The sequence below is a fragment of the Hydra viridissima genome, unplaced genomic scaffold (assembly GCF_058129835.1).
Source record: "Hydra viridissima isolate aposymbiotic clone 2 unplaced genomic scaffold, HvirCarnegie_v1 scaffold_15, whole genome shotgun sequence".
NCBI lineage: Eukaryota > Metazoa > Cnidaria > Hydrozoa > Anthoathecata > Hydridae > Hydra > Hydra viridissima.
The window spans coordinates 5,615,001-5,632,873 of NW_028324314.1; the positions used below are offsets into that span (position 1 = coordinate 5,615,001).

General features: G+C 28.7%; 1 protein-coding gene and 1 long non-coding RNA gene across 4 annotated transcripts in view; one reads left to right on the top strand and one right to left on the bottom strand.

Moving 5' to 3' along the window:
* Window positions 1-7,525, top strand: part of LOC149878366 (RING finger protein unkempt-like) — a 9,466-nt gene extending 1,941 nt beyond the window's left edge. For 2 of the 3 annotated variants that reach the window (XM_090072879.1, XM_090072877.1), the window contains 11 exons: window positions 1,645-1,854; window positions 2,207-2,460; window positions 2,611-2,746; window positions 2,839-2,956; window positions 3,100-3,184; window positions 3,266-3,327; window positions 3,762-4,004; window positions 4,248-4,649; window positions 4,993-5,298; window positions 5,401-5,562; window positions 5,982-7,525. In XM_090072879.1, coding sequence (XP_089929005.1) covers window positions 1,645-1,854; window positions 2,207-2,460; window positions 2,611-2,746; window positions 2,839-2,956; window positions 3,100-3,184; window positions 3,266-3,327; window positions 3,762-4,004; window positions 4,248-4,649; window positions 4,993-5,298; window positions 5,401-5,562; window positions 5,982-6,158 — 2,155 coding nt within the window. In that variant the 3' untranslated portion in view covers window positions 6,159-7,525. The remainder of the gene's footprint in view (window positions 1-1,644; window positions 1,855-2,206; window positions 2,461-2,610; window positions 2,747-2,838; window positions 2,957-3,099; window positions 3,185-3,265; window positions 3,328-3,761; window positions 4,005-4,247; window positions 4,650-4,992; window positions 5,299-5,400; window positions 5,563-5,981) is intronic. The other variant, XM_090072878.1, reaches the window with a different exon arrangement.
* Window positions 7,526-14,753: 7,228 nt separating this feature from the next.
* On the bottom strand, window positions 14,754-17,682 carry LOC149878367 (uncharacterized). The gene is made up of 3 exons (XR_016447641.1): window positions 17,337-17,682; window positions 16,818-17,141; window positions 14,754-16,508 (listed from the first exon to the last, which is right to left on the bottom strand). It is a non-coding gene; the product is annotated as an uncharacterized LOC149878367 (long non-coding RNA).
* Window positions 17,683-17,873: the final 191 nt, after the last annotated feature.

Below are 17,873 nucleotides of genomic sequence, written 5' to 3' on the forward strand. Positions count from 1 at the left end.
AATAATAATAATAATAATAATACTAGAAATAATAATAATAATGATAATAATAGAAATAATAATAATAGTAATATTAATAATAATAATAATAATAATAATAATAATAATAATAATAATAATAATAATAATAATAATAATAATAATAAATAATAAATAATAAATAATAATGATAAAAGTAACAATAGCAGCAACAGGAATAACAACAACAACAGCAATAATAATACCAATATTAATTACAATGATAATGATAATGACAATCATAATAGTATATTGTATAAAATTGAAAATGTATGTGGTTTATTATTTTTAACTATAAAGAGTAGTGTATTTCATATAAATACTGTTTTCCTGAACTTAGATGATGTTAACTAGAAACTTCTTAGTAAAGTTATCATCATTGATAGAAATTGTAGTTTATAAAAAGTTTCAATATTCTCTAAAAATATCTTATTTATTTTCAACAAAAGGGATTGTGTGAATTCTAAATTAGTTCTACTAATAATATGTAACATTGTTTTCTTTATATCTTATTATGATTTTTGTGATATGGTTTTAAAAAGGTGTTTTTTGAATCATGTTTTCAAAATTTTCATCTTTTCATGTCAAAGAGCTCATAGCAAAATTAATAATTCTTTTTCAATGTTGCTTTAAAAAGTAGTCTTTACTTTAGCAAGTTTTATAGTAATTTTACACCAATAAATGTGAAAAGAAACAAAATAAACATAATTTCCTGTTTTTTATTTGGCAGCCTACTTGTTATAATTAAACTATGATAAGTATAATTAAGAGTTATGTGTAAGTTTTTTGTGCCTATAAAAATAAACCAAGTTTTTAACTTATTGCTTTTTTTTTTTTATCAAAACATTTACATTTCTCTAAATGGAAGCAGTAATAAGGTTATATTTTTATAATTTTTGATATGTACCTAAATTGATACCTTTTTGCTATATAACAATCTCTGGCATTTTTAATATTTTGTAGCCACTGTAAAATATATCCAGATTTATAGCTCTTAAAAGTCTTTTATTTTTAAGATAAAGTCTTTAGGTTTGAGTTAATTTAAATATCTAATAAAACTGTTGTTATTTTATTGAACTTGAAATGAAGTATTAGCATTTTAAGTGTATACATATCTTGCATATTGAGCTAAAAATTAACTCATATACTAAAATAAAATAAAAATTACAATCTTATGATTGTTTTTTTTTTTTTCTTTTTTTTTTTTTTCAAGTATTCTTTTTTTCTTTAAGTTTATGGTAATGTAAATAAGAAAGTGTTAAAGTTTATTAAAAAGAAAATAAATCAACAGTTATTGAAGAGTAATTAAATCTTAAAACAATAAAAACCACAGAATTTGATTTTTGATTTGTGGTTAGTATAAGAACCCAACATTAAAACATGTGACTCATTAGTGTGGTAAAAATTCTTGTTGCTTATACTGATGTAAAATACAAATGAAATTGTTTAAGGGAATAAGGTATGGTGGGACAAAATTTAAGAAATATCATGTATGTTTGATTACACATCTTGATCTTAGTTTTGTAAAAAAATCTTTTTTAATGCTGTAACAAAGGGCTCTTTTAGTGTTTTTGGTTAGCAACTATGAAATATGGTTGACACAGATGGAGCTGCTTTATTATTTAGATACTTGAAAGAGTTTCGAGTAGAACAGTGCTCACTTTTTTTACAGCACAAGTGTACTCAACATCGTCCATTTTCTTGTTTCTGTTGGCATTTTCTGAACCAAAAGCGTAGAAGACCACGTAAAAAAAAGGACGGCACATTCACATACAGTCCAGATGTTTATTGTCAGCAGTATAACGAAACTACTGGTGAATGTGTAAACGGTGACGAGTAAGTAGTGTTCTGGCTTAAGTTTATGCTCTGTACTAGAAATAGTGTCTCATTGAAAATGAGGCATAATTACCAGCTTACAGTCTTTGAGTATCTTAAACAAATGTTTTATCATAATCCATACACAAATCTTTCATGGTTGAAAAAGTTTCAAAAAGAAAGTATGCAAAACTTATCAACCAGAAAGTACTATATTCAAAAGTTTGAAAAATTTTTGATTTACTAAAGCTATTAACTTCTATTAATTCAATTTAAGTTTGAAAATGTATTAAAACATATAAAATTGTTAAAGATGTGGTTTTGGTTATTTAACTTCATCTCAATTTAATCTGAATCAAAATATCTATTTTAGTTGTCCTTTCCTACATCGTGTTGCTGGTGACGTTGAACGAAGATATCATTTGCGATATTACAAAACTTCCCCGTGTGTTTACGAGACAGACACCCGAGGTTATTGTGTAAAAAACGGTCCACATTGTGCATTTGCACATGGTCCTCACGACTTAAGACAGCCAGTATATGATATTAGAGAGTTGCAGATAATGGATCAAGAAGAGAAAGAAGATACTAGTAAACAGATTGTTCCAGAAGATCCCAGATGGAATGGTAAAATGGGTTTTATATATATAGTTTAAAGATGAAAGTATTACATATATTAGATGGTTACAGTAATTAAGTTTTGAAGTTTAGTTAAAAAGTTGAAAAATACTAATAATCTCACTAATAATCTTTAAAACTTTTTCTTTTTTCTTTCAGACACAAATTATGTTTTATCCACTTATAAAACTGAACCATGCAAAAAACCACCAAGATTATGTCGCCAAGGTTATGCATGTCCACAGTATCATAACAATAGAGATAGAAGACGCAGCCCAAGAAAATATAAATATAGGTTGTTGTTTTTTTAGATTTTTCTTTAGGATTTAAAAAAAAAAAAAAAGGAATTAAAATTTTAAAGGTAAATTACTCTACATTGTTTGCTAGGTCAACTCCTTGTCCTAATGTAAAACATGCTGATGAATGGGGAGATCCTTCAACATGTGAGAATGGGGATAGTTGTGCGTACTGTCATACTCGCACAGAACAGCAATTCCATCCTGAAGTAAAGTTATTTTGTAATTTATGTTAAATTTGCCATATATTATTCAAATGTGTTATTGTAAACAAATTCCTTGTCATCACTAAAACAAAGAAACTTAAGTTTTTAAATTCTATTTTTTTTTTTTTTTTTTTTTTTTTTTTTAGATTTATAAGTCAACTAAATGTAATGACATGCAACAAACAGCACAATGTCCAAGAGGACCTTTTTGTGCTTTTGCTCATATTGAACGTAAGAAAAGTTTTTTGTTTTTTGCTAGAATCAAGTTTTAATAAATATATTCATTTTATGGCAATAGTTTTTTTTCTATAGAAGATCAAATCAATGCCATGGAAGCTGCAAAAGGTTCCATATCAATAATTCTTGATAAAGAGGTACTTTGATGATGATGATGATGATGATGATGATGATGATGATGATGATGATGATGATGATGATGATGATGATGATGATGATGATGATGATGATGATGATGATGATGATGATGATGATGATGATGATGATGATGATGATGATGATGATGATGATGATGATGATGATGATGATGATGATGATGATGATGATGATGATGATGATGATGATGATGATTGAATGAATGAATGAATGAATAAATGATGATGATGATGCTGTTGCTGCAGATGGACTGCTTATTGTTGCAAATATTAAAATTTTTGAAATATACTTTTCTTTATTTTCTATCAGTTGAGAAATGTTTAACTAACTTAAAATATTTTAAATCTTAAAATGTTATTACCTTATTTTGCAAATAAATTCTAAATGCAGGTATTAAAGTTGCATTTTTTTTTAGCTGATGCAGCAAAACCAACAGACAGCATACTCAAGTACACAAAATTCTCCTTTGCCTTCTCCTGCTGGATTACCAAATAATCGACCAAAGCGATCTGCTTCTTTATCTGGTCCTTATGCAAAAATTGTAGAGGGTACAATTTCCAGCATGCATAATGTGGTTTTAAGCAGCAGTGCTCCAACATATGAAAAAGCTCCAGGTTCTGGGAGGAGAAGTAACAGTCGTGACAGTGACCAATGTCAAGTAAGATATTTTAATTTTTTTTTTTGCCATACGCATTTAAAATTTTTAGAAATTCAACATATATGCATTATATAATATACATTACACTTAAAAATGTAATTTAATTTTATAGTGTGAACATAATAAAAATTTCCAACATTTAAAAATAATTTATGTAGATCAATTTCTTTTTTCTTTAAATCAAGAAATTTTAAAATGATTACAAAAAACTATAATTTTTCCAACTTTTTTCTTGTGATTCAGTCATTTTTTGGCCCCACTATGTCTCAAGGATCTCAAGGATCTGAGCCTCGAACACCATCTAAAGGGATGTCTGCTGCTGCACAGTCTTTTTATCCTGAAGCTGCTTTCACTGATGAAACTGCTCTGGATAATGCACTTTTAGATGCTATTTCTAATATAGATAATACTTTTGATTTTGATTTTCCTGATAATGCATCCATTGGATCTTCATTGGGTGGAGCTGGTAGTACTGGAGGTATAGGCTTCAATACTAGCAGTTTTTTAGAGCAATTTTCAAATGGAACAAATCCTGTTTCAATACCAGGAACAGAAATGCAGCATTCGTTTACTTCACAGCAGTCTCAGTCTCCTACATCTCCAAATATAATTTCTGGAACAAACAGCAGTTTCTATTCAAATCAGGTACTATTAAATCTCCAGTGTTATTTTATTTTCTTGATCTTATTTGCATTCAACATTCCTTTAAAGCAGTCAATAGATTACTTAATGTTTTATAGCATGTTTTATATTAAAAATGTTAATATATTATAAGGATGTTTCTTCATTGAAAGGTTTTTTTGTGCTAAATTTGTTTTCTCAAAACTTGGTTTTAGTTTTGTTATTGAGAATAATAAAACACTTCTCTTTTATGATCAATTATAAAGTTTTTTCTCATAGTTTCAAATTCATTTACTTTATTCTTTTAGAAAAAAAACTTTGTTTTTTGAAAAAATATTAGTTACAGTTTCTGTATCTTTTTTTAAAGGCTGCTTCTCGTGGAAGCTACTTGCGTAGCCCTAAAAACTCACAACTGGGAATATATGAAATGCTCCAATCTCCAAAGTTTAACTCGCCGTCTTTGGCTTCTCCTCTAGCTCTCAGTAACAGTTTTGATATTCAAAGGTCATCTGATGAAATTATTAGTTTGCGTTCCAGGCTTGCATCATGGGAAGAGTCATGGAACCAAGCAAAAATAGCATGTGATGCATGGAAAAGAGAAGCATCAGAGCAAAGTGATAAGGCTCAAGCAGCAGAAAGAGAAAAAATGCAGACACTTATAAAGTTAGGAGAGGTATGTTTTCTATTGAGTTATAAAATTACTATTTTTATATATCTAAAGAAACCAACGTTTTATAATGTCTCAATTATGAGAATAATTTTTTTTTTTTTTCAGGTTGAAGCAGAAGTGAGATACCTTAAGCAAGAACTAGAGAGAAATAATGGTGGGTCAAGTGTTCATCTGCTTAAGCAAGTTGCAGACTTAGAGAATTTGTCCATTTTAGATTTGAAACAGATATATATTCAATTAAAAAATGATATTGATAAGCTGGAAAAGGTTTTCTTTTTCTTTTTTTTTTTATTTTATTTTATTAAATGAAAGCTGAAAACAAGACAAAATTGTTTTTATCTCCATATTTTTTAAACTAGACTTTTATCATATACTTCTATGATAGTATTTAACAGCTGGATTAAAATTTTTTTTTGTAAGCAATATTTTGCTTGATGAGCAATTACATTATTAAATGAAACATTAGGTTCCATTTAATTATCCTGAGATTCTTACATTTATTGACTTTTTTTCAATACTATCATATTCCATAAGTTTCAACACTGTCATATTTCATGAGTTTTGAAACGTTATGCAAATTTGTTAATTCTTTTGTCTCTTGTATTATCATTTTTTACATTTCTTTTCAAAACATTGCTTGCTATTTTTCTTTTAAAAGTTTTTAATTTTGTCATGTCTTTTTTTAGATTATAAGTAAGCGAGAATCTATGAAATGTATATTGTGTGAAGAAACACCTCGATGTGTTGTGACATACCCATGTACTCATTGTGTGATGTGTGGTACATGTGCTGTTCATCAGGCTGAATGTCCGTTTTGTCACAAAGCTATTTCACAAAAGACCACAATATTTATCCCAGTGTAATAGCCAATTGAGATAAAGACCACAATATTTATCCCAGTGCAATAACCAATTGAGATAAACCCATTTTTATGGATGCTTAGGAATCTTTTTAAATTTATAATATTATTAAAATGGTGGCTGAAATAAATAGTCTTATTTTCGTTTTATTTTGGTTTTTAGAATTCAGTGAAATTAAAAAAAAAAACTTAATTCAGTTTGTGAGTTTTCTGTATACAACCGGTCTTAAGTCATAAAAAACATTTAATATTAGAAATTTTGTGCTGTGTTTTATGTTTGTGTTCTTATGATTCTTAGGATTTTTTTGTTCTAGAATTTCATTTTGCCAGTTTCTTCCTCATTTTCTAAGCTTAAAAATAAAATCTCTTTTCACCTGAAAAATAAGTTTCAAATTTAAGACCAATTTTAGTATTGGGAAAGATGAAGTTTTATTGAAGAAATTTTAGCAAATAATCCTTTTAATTTGAATATTTAAAACGAAAACTTTACATTTATCCACTCGGTTTTACTTGTATATTTCCTATGGCTTAAAGAGCTTCTACATTTGATTTTTTTAAAGTGCCTTTAGTGCGTTGGTGGCACATTTATTTTTTTATAATTTTTATTTCGTCTTTTCTTCTAATTTTTTTCTTTGTTATTTTCCTCTTTTTTTAAAATTTATTTATAGTTTTGTTTTGTAACTTTGTTGTAATCCTTAAAAACAAAACAATTGAAAAAGAAAAATTGCGGCTTAAGAAATAAGCTGACAGTGCGAGAAAAACTATTTAGAGTTCAAATGATTTGTTAATTTATTTTCTTATGTTGCTGTTTGTAAAACTAAATTCAAGCTTATGTATACTTTTGTCCATAGTACTTGTACAGTATTCTTTTTCTTATAAATAGTTTATTGTTTTGGTAAATTGCTTTGAAGCTTTCAGATATCTTTTATCTCAAAAAGTCTTTTGTCGCACGTTTCTTTGCTTTTCGTAAAACTTTAATCGCGTCGAGTTTTCTCATCGTTTGAAAGTTTTTGCTTTCTCATTTTAAAGCTCTATAGAAATATTTTTGTTTGCTTTTCTCTTAATTCGGCGATCTTTAATAATCTGGGTAATAAACTGAAAAAAATATTGCATGTTTTGTCTTAGCTAACATGTATATTAGGAATTTTCAAATTTTATGAAATTGACGAGCTGTGGTTTATCTAGTTTTTTTTTTTTTATATTAAGCGCTTTTTCAAGGAAACAATAAGACGTTAAAATGTGAATTTTGCGCCAAACACCTCACATTAAACGGTCTTATGTCTCCTGAAAATACGAGTGTATAGTTCATTATGTTTTAAAAGGTTCGTATAGAAATAGGTATATAATAAATAGAAAAACTATGTACACGAATTTTTGTTATTCTTGTTTTGCATTATTTTCCGGTTTTTGATTTCATCAAGTACGAGTTGCAGGTCTAGAGATTTTTATTTATATTTTAAAGACTGGACAAAAAAACTCTAAGGAGTTGCAACCCAATTTTCTAGATATTTTAAGTTCGAGTTAACTAAAATGCGATATTTTAAAGTATTTATTTTCATAGTTTGTAGTGAAGAAATGTTTTATACTGGGTTTTACATCTTAAAAGATTATCGTCAGAGAGGCAGGACAAGCAAATGTAATGGTACTTAATGTAATAATAAAAGCTATTTAAAGATTTCACATTTAACATCAATAATTTTAAGTCCTTTAACCAAATGATAAAAAAACAAACTTAAAAAATACACTTAGATAAAATGATATATTTAAATATATTTGATTTTACTTAAATTGTTGGGGGACTCTGTCAATAAGAAACATAGTAATGATTTCTCTACGAAAGGTTTTTTTTTTAATATAAAATTAGATAAAATGAGTGCAATTGTTTTAACACTTTAATTGAACGATCCATCAAATCGTCGATTTAAAAAGTTCATTTAAAAAGCTACTCAAATTTACATCTATGTGTAACGTAAACACTATAAATATAGAAATAAAAAATGATTTAGAGCACACCCCACGGGATTTTTTTTTCTTTTGTTTTGAAACGCTTAACAAGATTACATCCCAATTTTCAAGTGTTTCTCAACTGGAAGCTCTAAATTAGTCCCTTGAGAAGATTTAGTCTTTTCTAGATTAAATTTTATGATATAAAATTTTATGAAAAGTAACAAGTTTCATTCTGACACTTTTTGCCCAATGTATCTTTGGGTTATTACTTTCATCCATACACCGATTTAGTATCTTGATGAAGAAAATACCCTATTATGTCTACATAAAGGAAAGCTAAATATCAATTGGTTTTTTCGGATTTTTTAAAAATTTAAGACTTTCTTTAAAAAGAAAAAAGAAAAGTGGTGTGTCCATCAAAATACTTTAAGGGATATCAATTTTTGGGGATTGTTTTGACAAAATGAGAAATATCATGTAAATGCGACATCATGTAGTCAGACAAAATGGATACAGCTTCTAGAAAAATATTAACGACCTAATAAGGTTTTTTCCTATTTCTGCTGTGATATTAGCAGCAGTAGTATTAATAAATTTGCCGGAATTATTCAGTCTTTCTGCGTAAAACTAAACTGGCTAATTTTGTTGATGATGCGCAAACATATTATTCACAATCACACTATGGTAAATGTGATAAGAAAATGTCTCACAGGGACATTCTAAAACAAGTGAATGTTAACAAATTGGATAATGTGCTTTAGTTACACAAGAATACACAAGAATACACTCTAATAGGATCCATATTCTAGCGAAAAGCACTTAGTTCTTGCAAAAAAACGTTGAGGGTTCTTTATTTTGATAAAAACATTTCCAGTTTCTGGTTTCATTTATCTGTAGCATGCAATAAATCACATTTCATGGTCACACTGCTCACATTGCAGATGACACTTATAATGTGGACGAGCGAGTTCAGAATGGGGTCCAGAAAATTAACGAAGTTTCTTGGTGTTAGATTTATTTTTTTTAAATTTATCTGCTTTGTGTACAGAGAGGGAAATCAAAGCATCTTCTTATGAAGAGCATCAAGGAGTTGATCACAAAACCTTCCAATGAAGACCATCAAGGAGTTAATCAAAAAATCTTCTAATGAAGATCATTGACAATATTTTACTGGTTTCAAAAACCGAATATAAGTTTTCATAACTGATCTTTTATTCAGTGACGTTTTTTAAAAAGTTTTATTTCTAAAACATTTGAGAAGAGTTAATCGAGTTATTCGATTTCGACATTAAAATCGAAAATATTTTGAAATTTTACATTAAGCAAAGTTATATTACTCTGAACGTAGAGTATTCTAAACTTTCGACCATTTTTGGGAAGCTCTAACTGCTTCTGAAAATTGATTTTTTCTTTTGCGAACGTTTTTCATGATAAAAACGCTCATTAAAAGCCTTCTTCTACTTCTTCTACCACTTCTACTTCTCTTACTTCTTCTTTTAAATCTGTGGCAATTTCTACTGCAAATGATGATTTTGCAAAACTGTAAAATTTTCGCCATTTCACCTTATCTATTGTGACAAATTTAGTATCTTTTTATTTATAAGTGCGTATATCAGTTTGTCATGTTTACAAAGACAATTGTGCTGCTTCTAAAGAAAATATTTTTTTAATCAGGGAACACATTCTTTAATTAATGAAAAATTAATAAAAAAAACACACACAAACGCACACACAAAAAAAACATATTTTGGATTTGTTTTTACTTGTAATTATTTTAATTTTAATATGAGAACAAAACAATTGGAGTATAAAAAATGTTTTTTAAATTGAATTTTTTTATTACAAAAAACATAACCGCAATTCGCGGTTTCCATGTTTTTCATTGGGATTTAATTCGGGTAGTTAAAGTGAAACACTTCAAGAAACTGATTTTTTTGTCGGGAAAAAAGATTTAATTAAATTGACTGCATACTTGAGATCATACAAGTTCTCAAAAAAAATTCACCAGGATTTTTAATACATTCTTAAAATTACTATTTTTCAAAGAAACTCCCTCATAATCTTTATTTTTGGCTTCTAATGCTTCTTCTTATAAACATCCGATTAGGGAAATTTTACTTAACGAACTCTGCCTCTTTAAACCAATTAAAAACAAAGAAATCAATTACTTAACAACTTCAGGCAGTTTTTTGCTAAAAATGCGAAAAAAATCGCAATTTTAAAACAGTTGCAAACATGTAAAAACCTCTTGAAAGATTATTGTTTCAAGTCTTTAAGTTTCTAAGGAAAAAACCAACTGAATATTTGAATCTGATTAAGTTAATTAGGATTTGTTAAAGCACAAAAAAATAAGAGTTTATCTTTTTAAATAAAGTAATATCTAAATAAATAAGTAAAATAATAAATCTAAATAAATATAGTAATATCTAGTTCATATGGATATCTAGTTAAATAATCTAGTAATTTTACTAACTAATAATATAGTAATATCAATAGTTCATATGGATATTTTACTAACTAATAAAAAACAAAAAATTATGGAAGTATGGGTTTTATATTTTTAATAAAGTTTAGACTTCAAAATTTATTAATATTTGAAAAACCATCAAATTCTTCAACAATCATCAACAATAAATAAATAATCAACAATAAGCATAAAAGTCATAAAACTTGCTTTTTGTTATTTTTCGTAGTAGAACTTTTTAACAAGATCAAAAACTTAACTAAAACAAATTTCTTACATATCAACTTTGTCTACTGCCCTAATATGAAAGCCTCAAACCCAATGACAAATACAGTAGCCTCAAACCCTTGTTATTAGAATGTATTAGTGGCCTCCAGACCCTTATTATTAGAAAGTATTTATTTAAACCACGATTAACGAATCCTTTGATTAGTGGTTCTTTTTCTGCTAAGAACTTCAGCCACAATAGCCTGTTTCACAAGAAATTTGAGAATCGATGTTACACCGATTTTGAAGATCAGGGGAGAAATTCTGATTACAAAGAAGAAAATTTTTTTGGTTTGTGAAGAGTTTAATAAAGGTTAGAAAAATATTTCGCATCAACTTTTCAATTTCACCAAAAGGATTTTTAAATAAAAAAAAAAGAAATTTATTTCGTGAAATTTTGTGAAATGAATTTTTTTTTTTATGTAAATAAAATTCAATTATTTATTAGTCACAAATTAGAAATTCCAACGGTTGTGTGCAATCATTTTGCAGTTATGTGCAACCATCTATTTTGAGAATAATTTTGTTAGATCGATTTGTTTATAACGTTATTTATTGGGCTTTATGACGTAGAACAAAATAAAATATTATAGGGGAGAGGGGGGAGCTCTGGTACGTTTCGACAAGAAATTAAAAAGCAAAAAGAGTTTCAGAAAAAATCGTAAGTAAATAATTTTCGCTATTTTTTTAATGTATTAGGAACATTTTAATATAATTTGTTTTCAGAATTATTAATGGTTAATTATAACACTTTTAAATTTTCTAAACATAGTTTTTTGTACAAATGCTTCCTTACAGGTGGAGGAAATTACAGTAAGAAATTTCATCAAAAAAAGTTTAATTTAAATGAAAAATACATCAGATTTTAAAACCAACAAAATATTTTATAACATGTTAAGAAACAAATGGATAATTTATTTAAATACCTAGTGTTTAAACAATTATACTTAAATTGCATAGGTGCATAGTGCATAGTATATGAAAGCATTACATAAAAAAGTTCATAAAAAAATATTTCACTTTGAAGCACTCACACGTAAAGGGTGAGGATTTGTACATTGAAATCGGGAAGTATTGGTATAGAAATTTTAATATCTGTCCTATAGACTACATATATACTAGGTACAGTGTGGTAAAATATAATTTTTACAATCTGGTTCTTATTCTCAAATGCATTTGAAGCATTTGAGAATAAGAACCAGATTGTAAAAATTATATTTTACCACACTGTACCTAGTATATATGTAGTCTATAGGACAGATATTAAAATTTCTATACCAATACTTCCCGATTTCAATGTACAAATCCTCACCCTTTACGTGTGAGTGCTTCAAAGTGAAATATTTTTTTATGTACTCTAAAAAATTTTTAAGCCAAAGGTAAATTTACAGGTAACAAATGCTTAAAACCTAACAATATTTTCTGTGGAAGAAGTGGTTATAAAAAAAATTTAGTATCTGCATTCAAAATTTGAAATTGATTGAAAACGGTGGAATATTTGCCTGTGTACCAATGCTCACCCTGCACCAATGCTCCCCCCTCTCCCCTACCCTCGAGTGATTTCTAAGGTTTTCCTTATGGGGAAAAATTTAAGAAAACAAACTTTGCAAATAATGATTATTAAGGGTAACTGTAGCAGTTTTTTAGTGATAAGCTAAGGCTTAGGGCAATAAAACCTGATGGCTGATAATGAAAAGAGATTTCTAAATTATCTTTTTCTTTTTTTTTTTTTTTTTACTGAAAAAGAATGATTTAATGATAAAGTTACTGAGAAGAAAAGACTAGAAAAGATTATATTCAGGAATTAGACAACTAACTATAGTAAATAGAAGACACAAAGCCATGGTTTATTAGTCTTATCGCCAAAAATAGTCAGGGGAAAATATCTGAAGACATTGATTGTTGAATATTTATCAAAAATGCTGATAAATTGCTATGCCCAAGAGGCACTAAATCTAGCATTGCTGCAGCAAATAAAAAACTCATCTGCTCCTTTTAACCAAGATTTGTGGACTGGTCGCTAAACTAATGTAAAACCTAAAGTAAGTAGCGAAAGGTAAAATCCAAAAGTCTCAAAATCCAAAAGTCTCAAAATCCAAAAGTCTCAAAATGCATACTTTACTACTCCAGCTTGAGCATGATATAAGTTATCTTAATGTTGATAAAATCCAATATGCAAACAGTTTGAAACAGAGAAACAAAAAGTAATCAATTCACGAAAAATCTTTTTGGTAATCTTTAGAAGAGAATTCTTGTGAATTTTTATTTTTAGATTTTAGTAAACTTTTACATCCTTTTCTTTTGTAAAAACAGTTTTTTTTCTTAAACTACTTTATATACATGCTATCTGAAATCGATTCTGAAGTTCCATCAGTCCTTGTTGGAAATGATATATTTGCACTTAAACCATGGTTAATGAAACCATGCCCAGGTAAAAACCTTACCGTTCAGCAAAGAGTTTTTAGTTATCACCTATCAAGAGCACGGAGAACAATTGAAAAAAAAGCTTTGTAATTTTAGCTGCTAGATGGAGAATTTACCAATCTTCATTTAAAGCAAAACCATCGAAAGTGGAAAATATAGTAAAGGGTATCTTTGTCTTCACAACAATTTTTATTTAACAGATGGAGCACATTATATACCTACTGGTTTTGTTGAAAGTGAAAGTAATTCAGGAATTGTTATTCAAGGAGATTGGAGAAAAAAATTATAAGATCAAGCATGTTTTCATATGCCAATTGGTTAAACAAAATAGTAAGCTAGACTGTAATATTTTTATTATTTATTCACATTAAAAGGTTAAACATAGAGGCTAGATTGCTTCATCTATATCTGGAAACTCTAACTTGAGAAGAAGTGCTTGTATTTGAAATTTAGCCAAAGCTTTGGAATTTTTGTTTAATCGCTTTAGCTGTGGAATTAATGATTTCATAAATAAATAATCTTCATTCTTCAGTCGGATTTTCAATATTGGAGTTAATTATTTATGATGTTTTCACTAAAGTTTTGTCAAGTAAATCATCAGAATTTAATATTTTTCTTTTTCTTTTAGTTTTGTTATTAGTATGAATTGTCGATTCACTTGACTCTACTTGCTCACAAGAATTTACATAATTGTTTTTTTCAGTCACATCTTCAGATAAATGATTATTTAGATCCTTGCTCAATTGATGATAATTTTTTTTTACTTGCTCACAAACCACCTCAACGTTTTCCTCCAAATTCGTTGTTTCTAATCTGGAATCAGAAGGTGAACAAATATTCGATGTTGTTTTACGATGTTCTATAAAAGTATTTAGCCAATCGAGCTGAAGAAACTGAGGTGGAACTGAATTCCTTCCAGAACCTGATGGGATATTTCATTTTGATTTCAGCCACCATTCATAACTACTGCTAATGATTTTATGTTTTTCTTCCACTTGATTAGCAAATAAGTTTGACAGACGACTAATTTCTTCCCATGCATTTTTCTTTTTCCACTTGTCTTTAAATTCCTTATCAAACTTGTCATACGATGCTGGAAGTTTTTGAACTTCGTTCATAAAATCTGCCTTAGAGATTTTTTCTAACACACAAGATGGAGCCGTCGCACAGTGGAGTATTTCACTTGAAAAGTTGAACAAAACTATTTTATGTTTATTATCGATGTGATATGTAGTAAAAAGAAGTTTAGGGTCATTATATTGTATTAAAAACGATTGGTTACACATAAAATGTAAAAGGTTTGTATATTAAAACAAAAAAATACATATTTTTATACATCTAACATACTTTACAAATATCCACAACTTTAAAACTATTTAACATAATAGCAAATAACTAAATTTGTAATACTAAAAAGGATAATTACACTTGAAAGATGCATCAAAACCTTTACTGGTATTTTTAATTACTGAACTTAATCCTTGGGTACCTGTTGTTATGAATGATTTTTCGTTAAAGGATTAAATCCTATGGTTAATCCGCTACAAGGGGCTAATGATTTGACAACCAAAAAGTTTGAAATTAATAATTTAAATTTATTATAGTCCTATTTTTAATCCAAAATAAAATAAAATATTTTTGTACATGTTAATGCAACCATTTTTAATCAAAATCAATATCTGATATGACGTTAATCGTCATCGTGAGTCTTCTCATGTTTCCGGCATCAAGAGTCCTATTGTCTTACTGGAGATCGGTTTTCATTTTTTCTGGGGTCTTCTTCTCATGCTGCTTAGCAAAGGATCCGAAGTTAGCAGAAGTCTGTTTAAATATCTCTATTACAGTTTTCTCGCGAAGATCTCGCATAATACTGCCGATAAAGACGGAAATGTTTGTTTCTGGTTTCGGCTACTTCTTCTGATAGCTGGCCAAATGGGCAGTATAGCCTGTTCAATTATGGTGGTGCCATGTCTCAAAATATTATGAATAGTCGGCGTCATTGGGTGCCACCCATATAAATCGACATAAAGTTCGGCTGTCTCATATGTAAAATTTTCAATTTTATATACATTAAATTAATGCCCACTCGAGATGCTTCCAAAATGACATTACATTTTTTATAAGAATTATGTCAACCCCTGTGTGCAGGAAGCCGTTAGGGGATCGGCAAAAAATCTTCTTGATGTATTCCCGTCATTAGTGTTCCTAAATCCAGCCTTAGGAATATCAACCAACAGCCCTAATTCATCTTTATAGGCATTTTGAATTTTTTGTTTTGTTTCCGCTACTATTTTGTTATCTTCTTTTGTTCTTGCTTGCCATTTTTTTATTGGTATTTTATATGATATATACAGCAAGGATTCAAAAAATCTGATTCTTGCGTGCAGTATTGATGGTCCAAATTTCAGTGTTTCACGGCTTTCTGTCGTTTTTTTATTCAAGACATTAAAATCTTTTTAAGTTTGCTCACATATATAGCATCTCATTGTTGTTGTCGTATTTGTAGCAGCGTTTCAAACTTTTCCATCAATCATAGTAAAAAGAAATATATGCTTTATTTGCAAATTACCACCAAAACCGTTTATTATTTCACTTTTTATCAAACCTTTTATTTGCTTCTCTACGTATTCAGTTTCATTATTCGTTACGTCCTTGCTCTCCCGAATAAAACGTATTCATGTTGGTTGGCAATACCTTGTAGATGATGATGCTGGGTTTTGTCAAAGCACCTTCTTTTGGTTACCAATATGGCATATCAGCCTCAGGGGCAAAAAAAAAGTTCGAAATTTGTTAGCGTCGCTATCGTCGCTGTTTTGAAACTTTTGTTCTCTGCAGCACTTTGACTCATTTGAGCAGCATACATCAAGTGCTCACAAGGTATATGTTCCCTAAAAACCTTTGTTTTTCGCCTTCTCGTTGGTGAACTCGATTCACAAAATTCTTTTGATGGTCGGCCGGGCTTTGCTACCGTCCATGCTGGTAGAGCTATGGTGAAATTGAGCCATTGTTCGTTATTTTTTTAAAAATCGCTCACTTTTACGGCTAGCGTCTTCCCATTTTTGTTTAAGTTGGAACTTAAAAGGTGAAAAAAATTGTTTTTTAGTGGACTTTCTTCATTTGCAGGGTTTTTGGTTTTGTTTTTAAGGTGTTCTAACAAAAACAAGAATTTGTCGTCAATTTTTTTCTCGGAACTTTGCTCAAAGACTTCATGAAGTGATTGTCTTGTAATCTCTATTGTGATAGCTTGAGATTCTATAATAAAAATATGAATTAAATTAAATAATATTTGTAATAACAAAAAAAAAATGTTTTTGCCTTATTGACTTAAAAAAGTAAAAAAAACTTAGGGCGCGTACATGCGCAACTTTTTTTTTTTTTTAATGGTAAATAGAATATCTAAGCTTTACGTGAAGCACAAGCTCGTAGCTTAATAAGGCTTTATTGACATTCAAAAACACTTTTTAATATCGTGTATACCAAAAAAAAAAAGTTAAATTTTTTTAAAAATATAAGTGATGAGAAATGTGATAGTAACATATAAAACAGAGAAAATAAATATACCAAAAGTATGAGCTTAGCTTCTTTTTCAACATCCATTATGATTATTAAAATTTGTCACTAACCAAAAACTCAAAAAACGATTTGTAATAATGCTTATCAACAGGAACGTTGAAAAACAATAGAATTCATTATCACGATTACTCGATTTTTAAAGCTGCCCCTATAAGGTGGAGGGGAGAGGGGTAACCGAAATGACCATTTAGGGATGCAACCTTTATTAAGCTTTAACAATGCACCAATAAAAATAGATTTTGACAAAATTTTGAAAATCGACTTTTGATCAACTTTTTCGTATGAATACTCCATTGTGCGTCGTCATGCTTTCTAAAAAAAGGCAATATTTTGTAAACTTTATTGTTATACAACAGTTATTGTGTGGTTTCCAATAAAAAAAATTAGCTGCGCGTTTTGCACCAAAAACAAAATACTGTTGCAGAAATAGATTTTTTTCAAAACACACAACTGTAGTTTCACAACATAAAATTTGTTGTACAACCGACGTTAAGTTGTGCAACTTACACTAGAAAATGTTTCCATTATAAAATAAAGTTGTTGTGCAACTGTTGTACGACATTTCTACAACTATTGGAAACCAGCCTATACACAAACCATACACAAATAATACACGAACCATACACAAACTACATGCCTCCATAAAACACTAAAGGCAATCCAACAACCCATCATAAATAACAAACATCATAAGTACCAAAACACCCAAAATATGACAAAACAACGCAAACACACTCTCTAAAGACTGAACAAATATTTGCCCTCATAAAATATTTCCAAAGACAATTGGTTTGACATATTTTCAGGTCAAACTTTTAAGTTAGAAAATAATTTTTATTTTGCTTGAAACAGCTACAAAATATTTAAAAATCTGAATGTGGCAACTTGAGGTGAACATTGTTGAAGTAAACATGTACCAGAAAAAATCTGCGCACAAAATCTGATGTGGTGTTTACGGAAACCGTGCATCATTTTAAATAGCTCTTTTGCCGTTTTTAAGAACACACACGGGTAACCTGTTATTTTGGACCAATTCAGCATCAT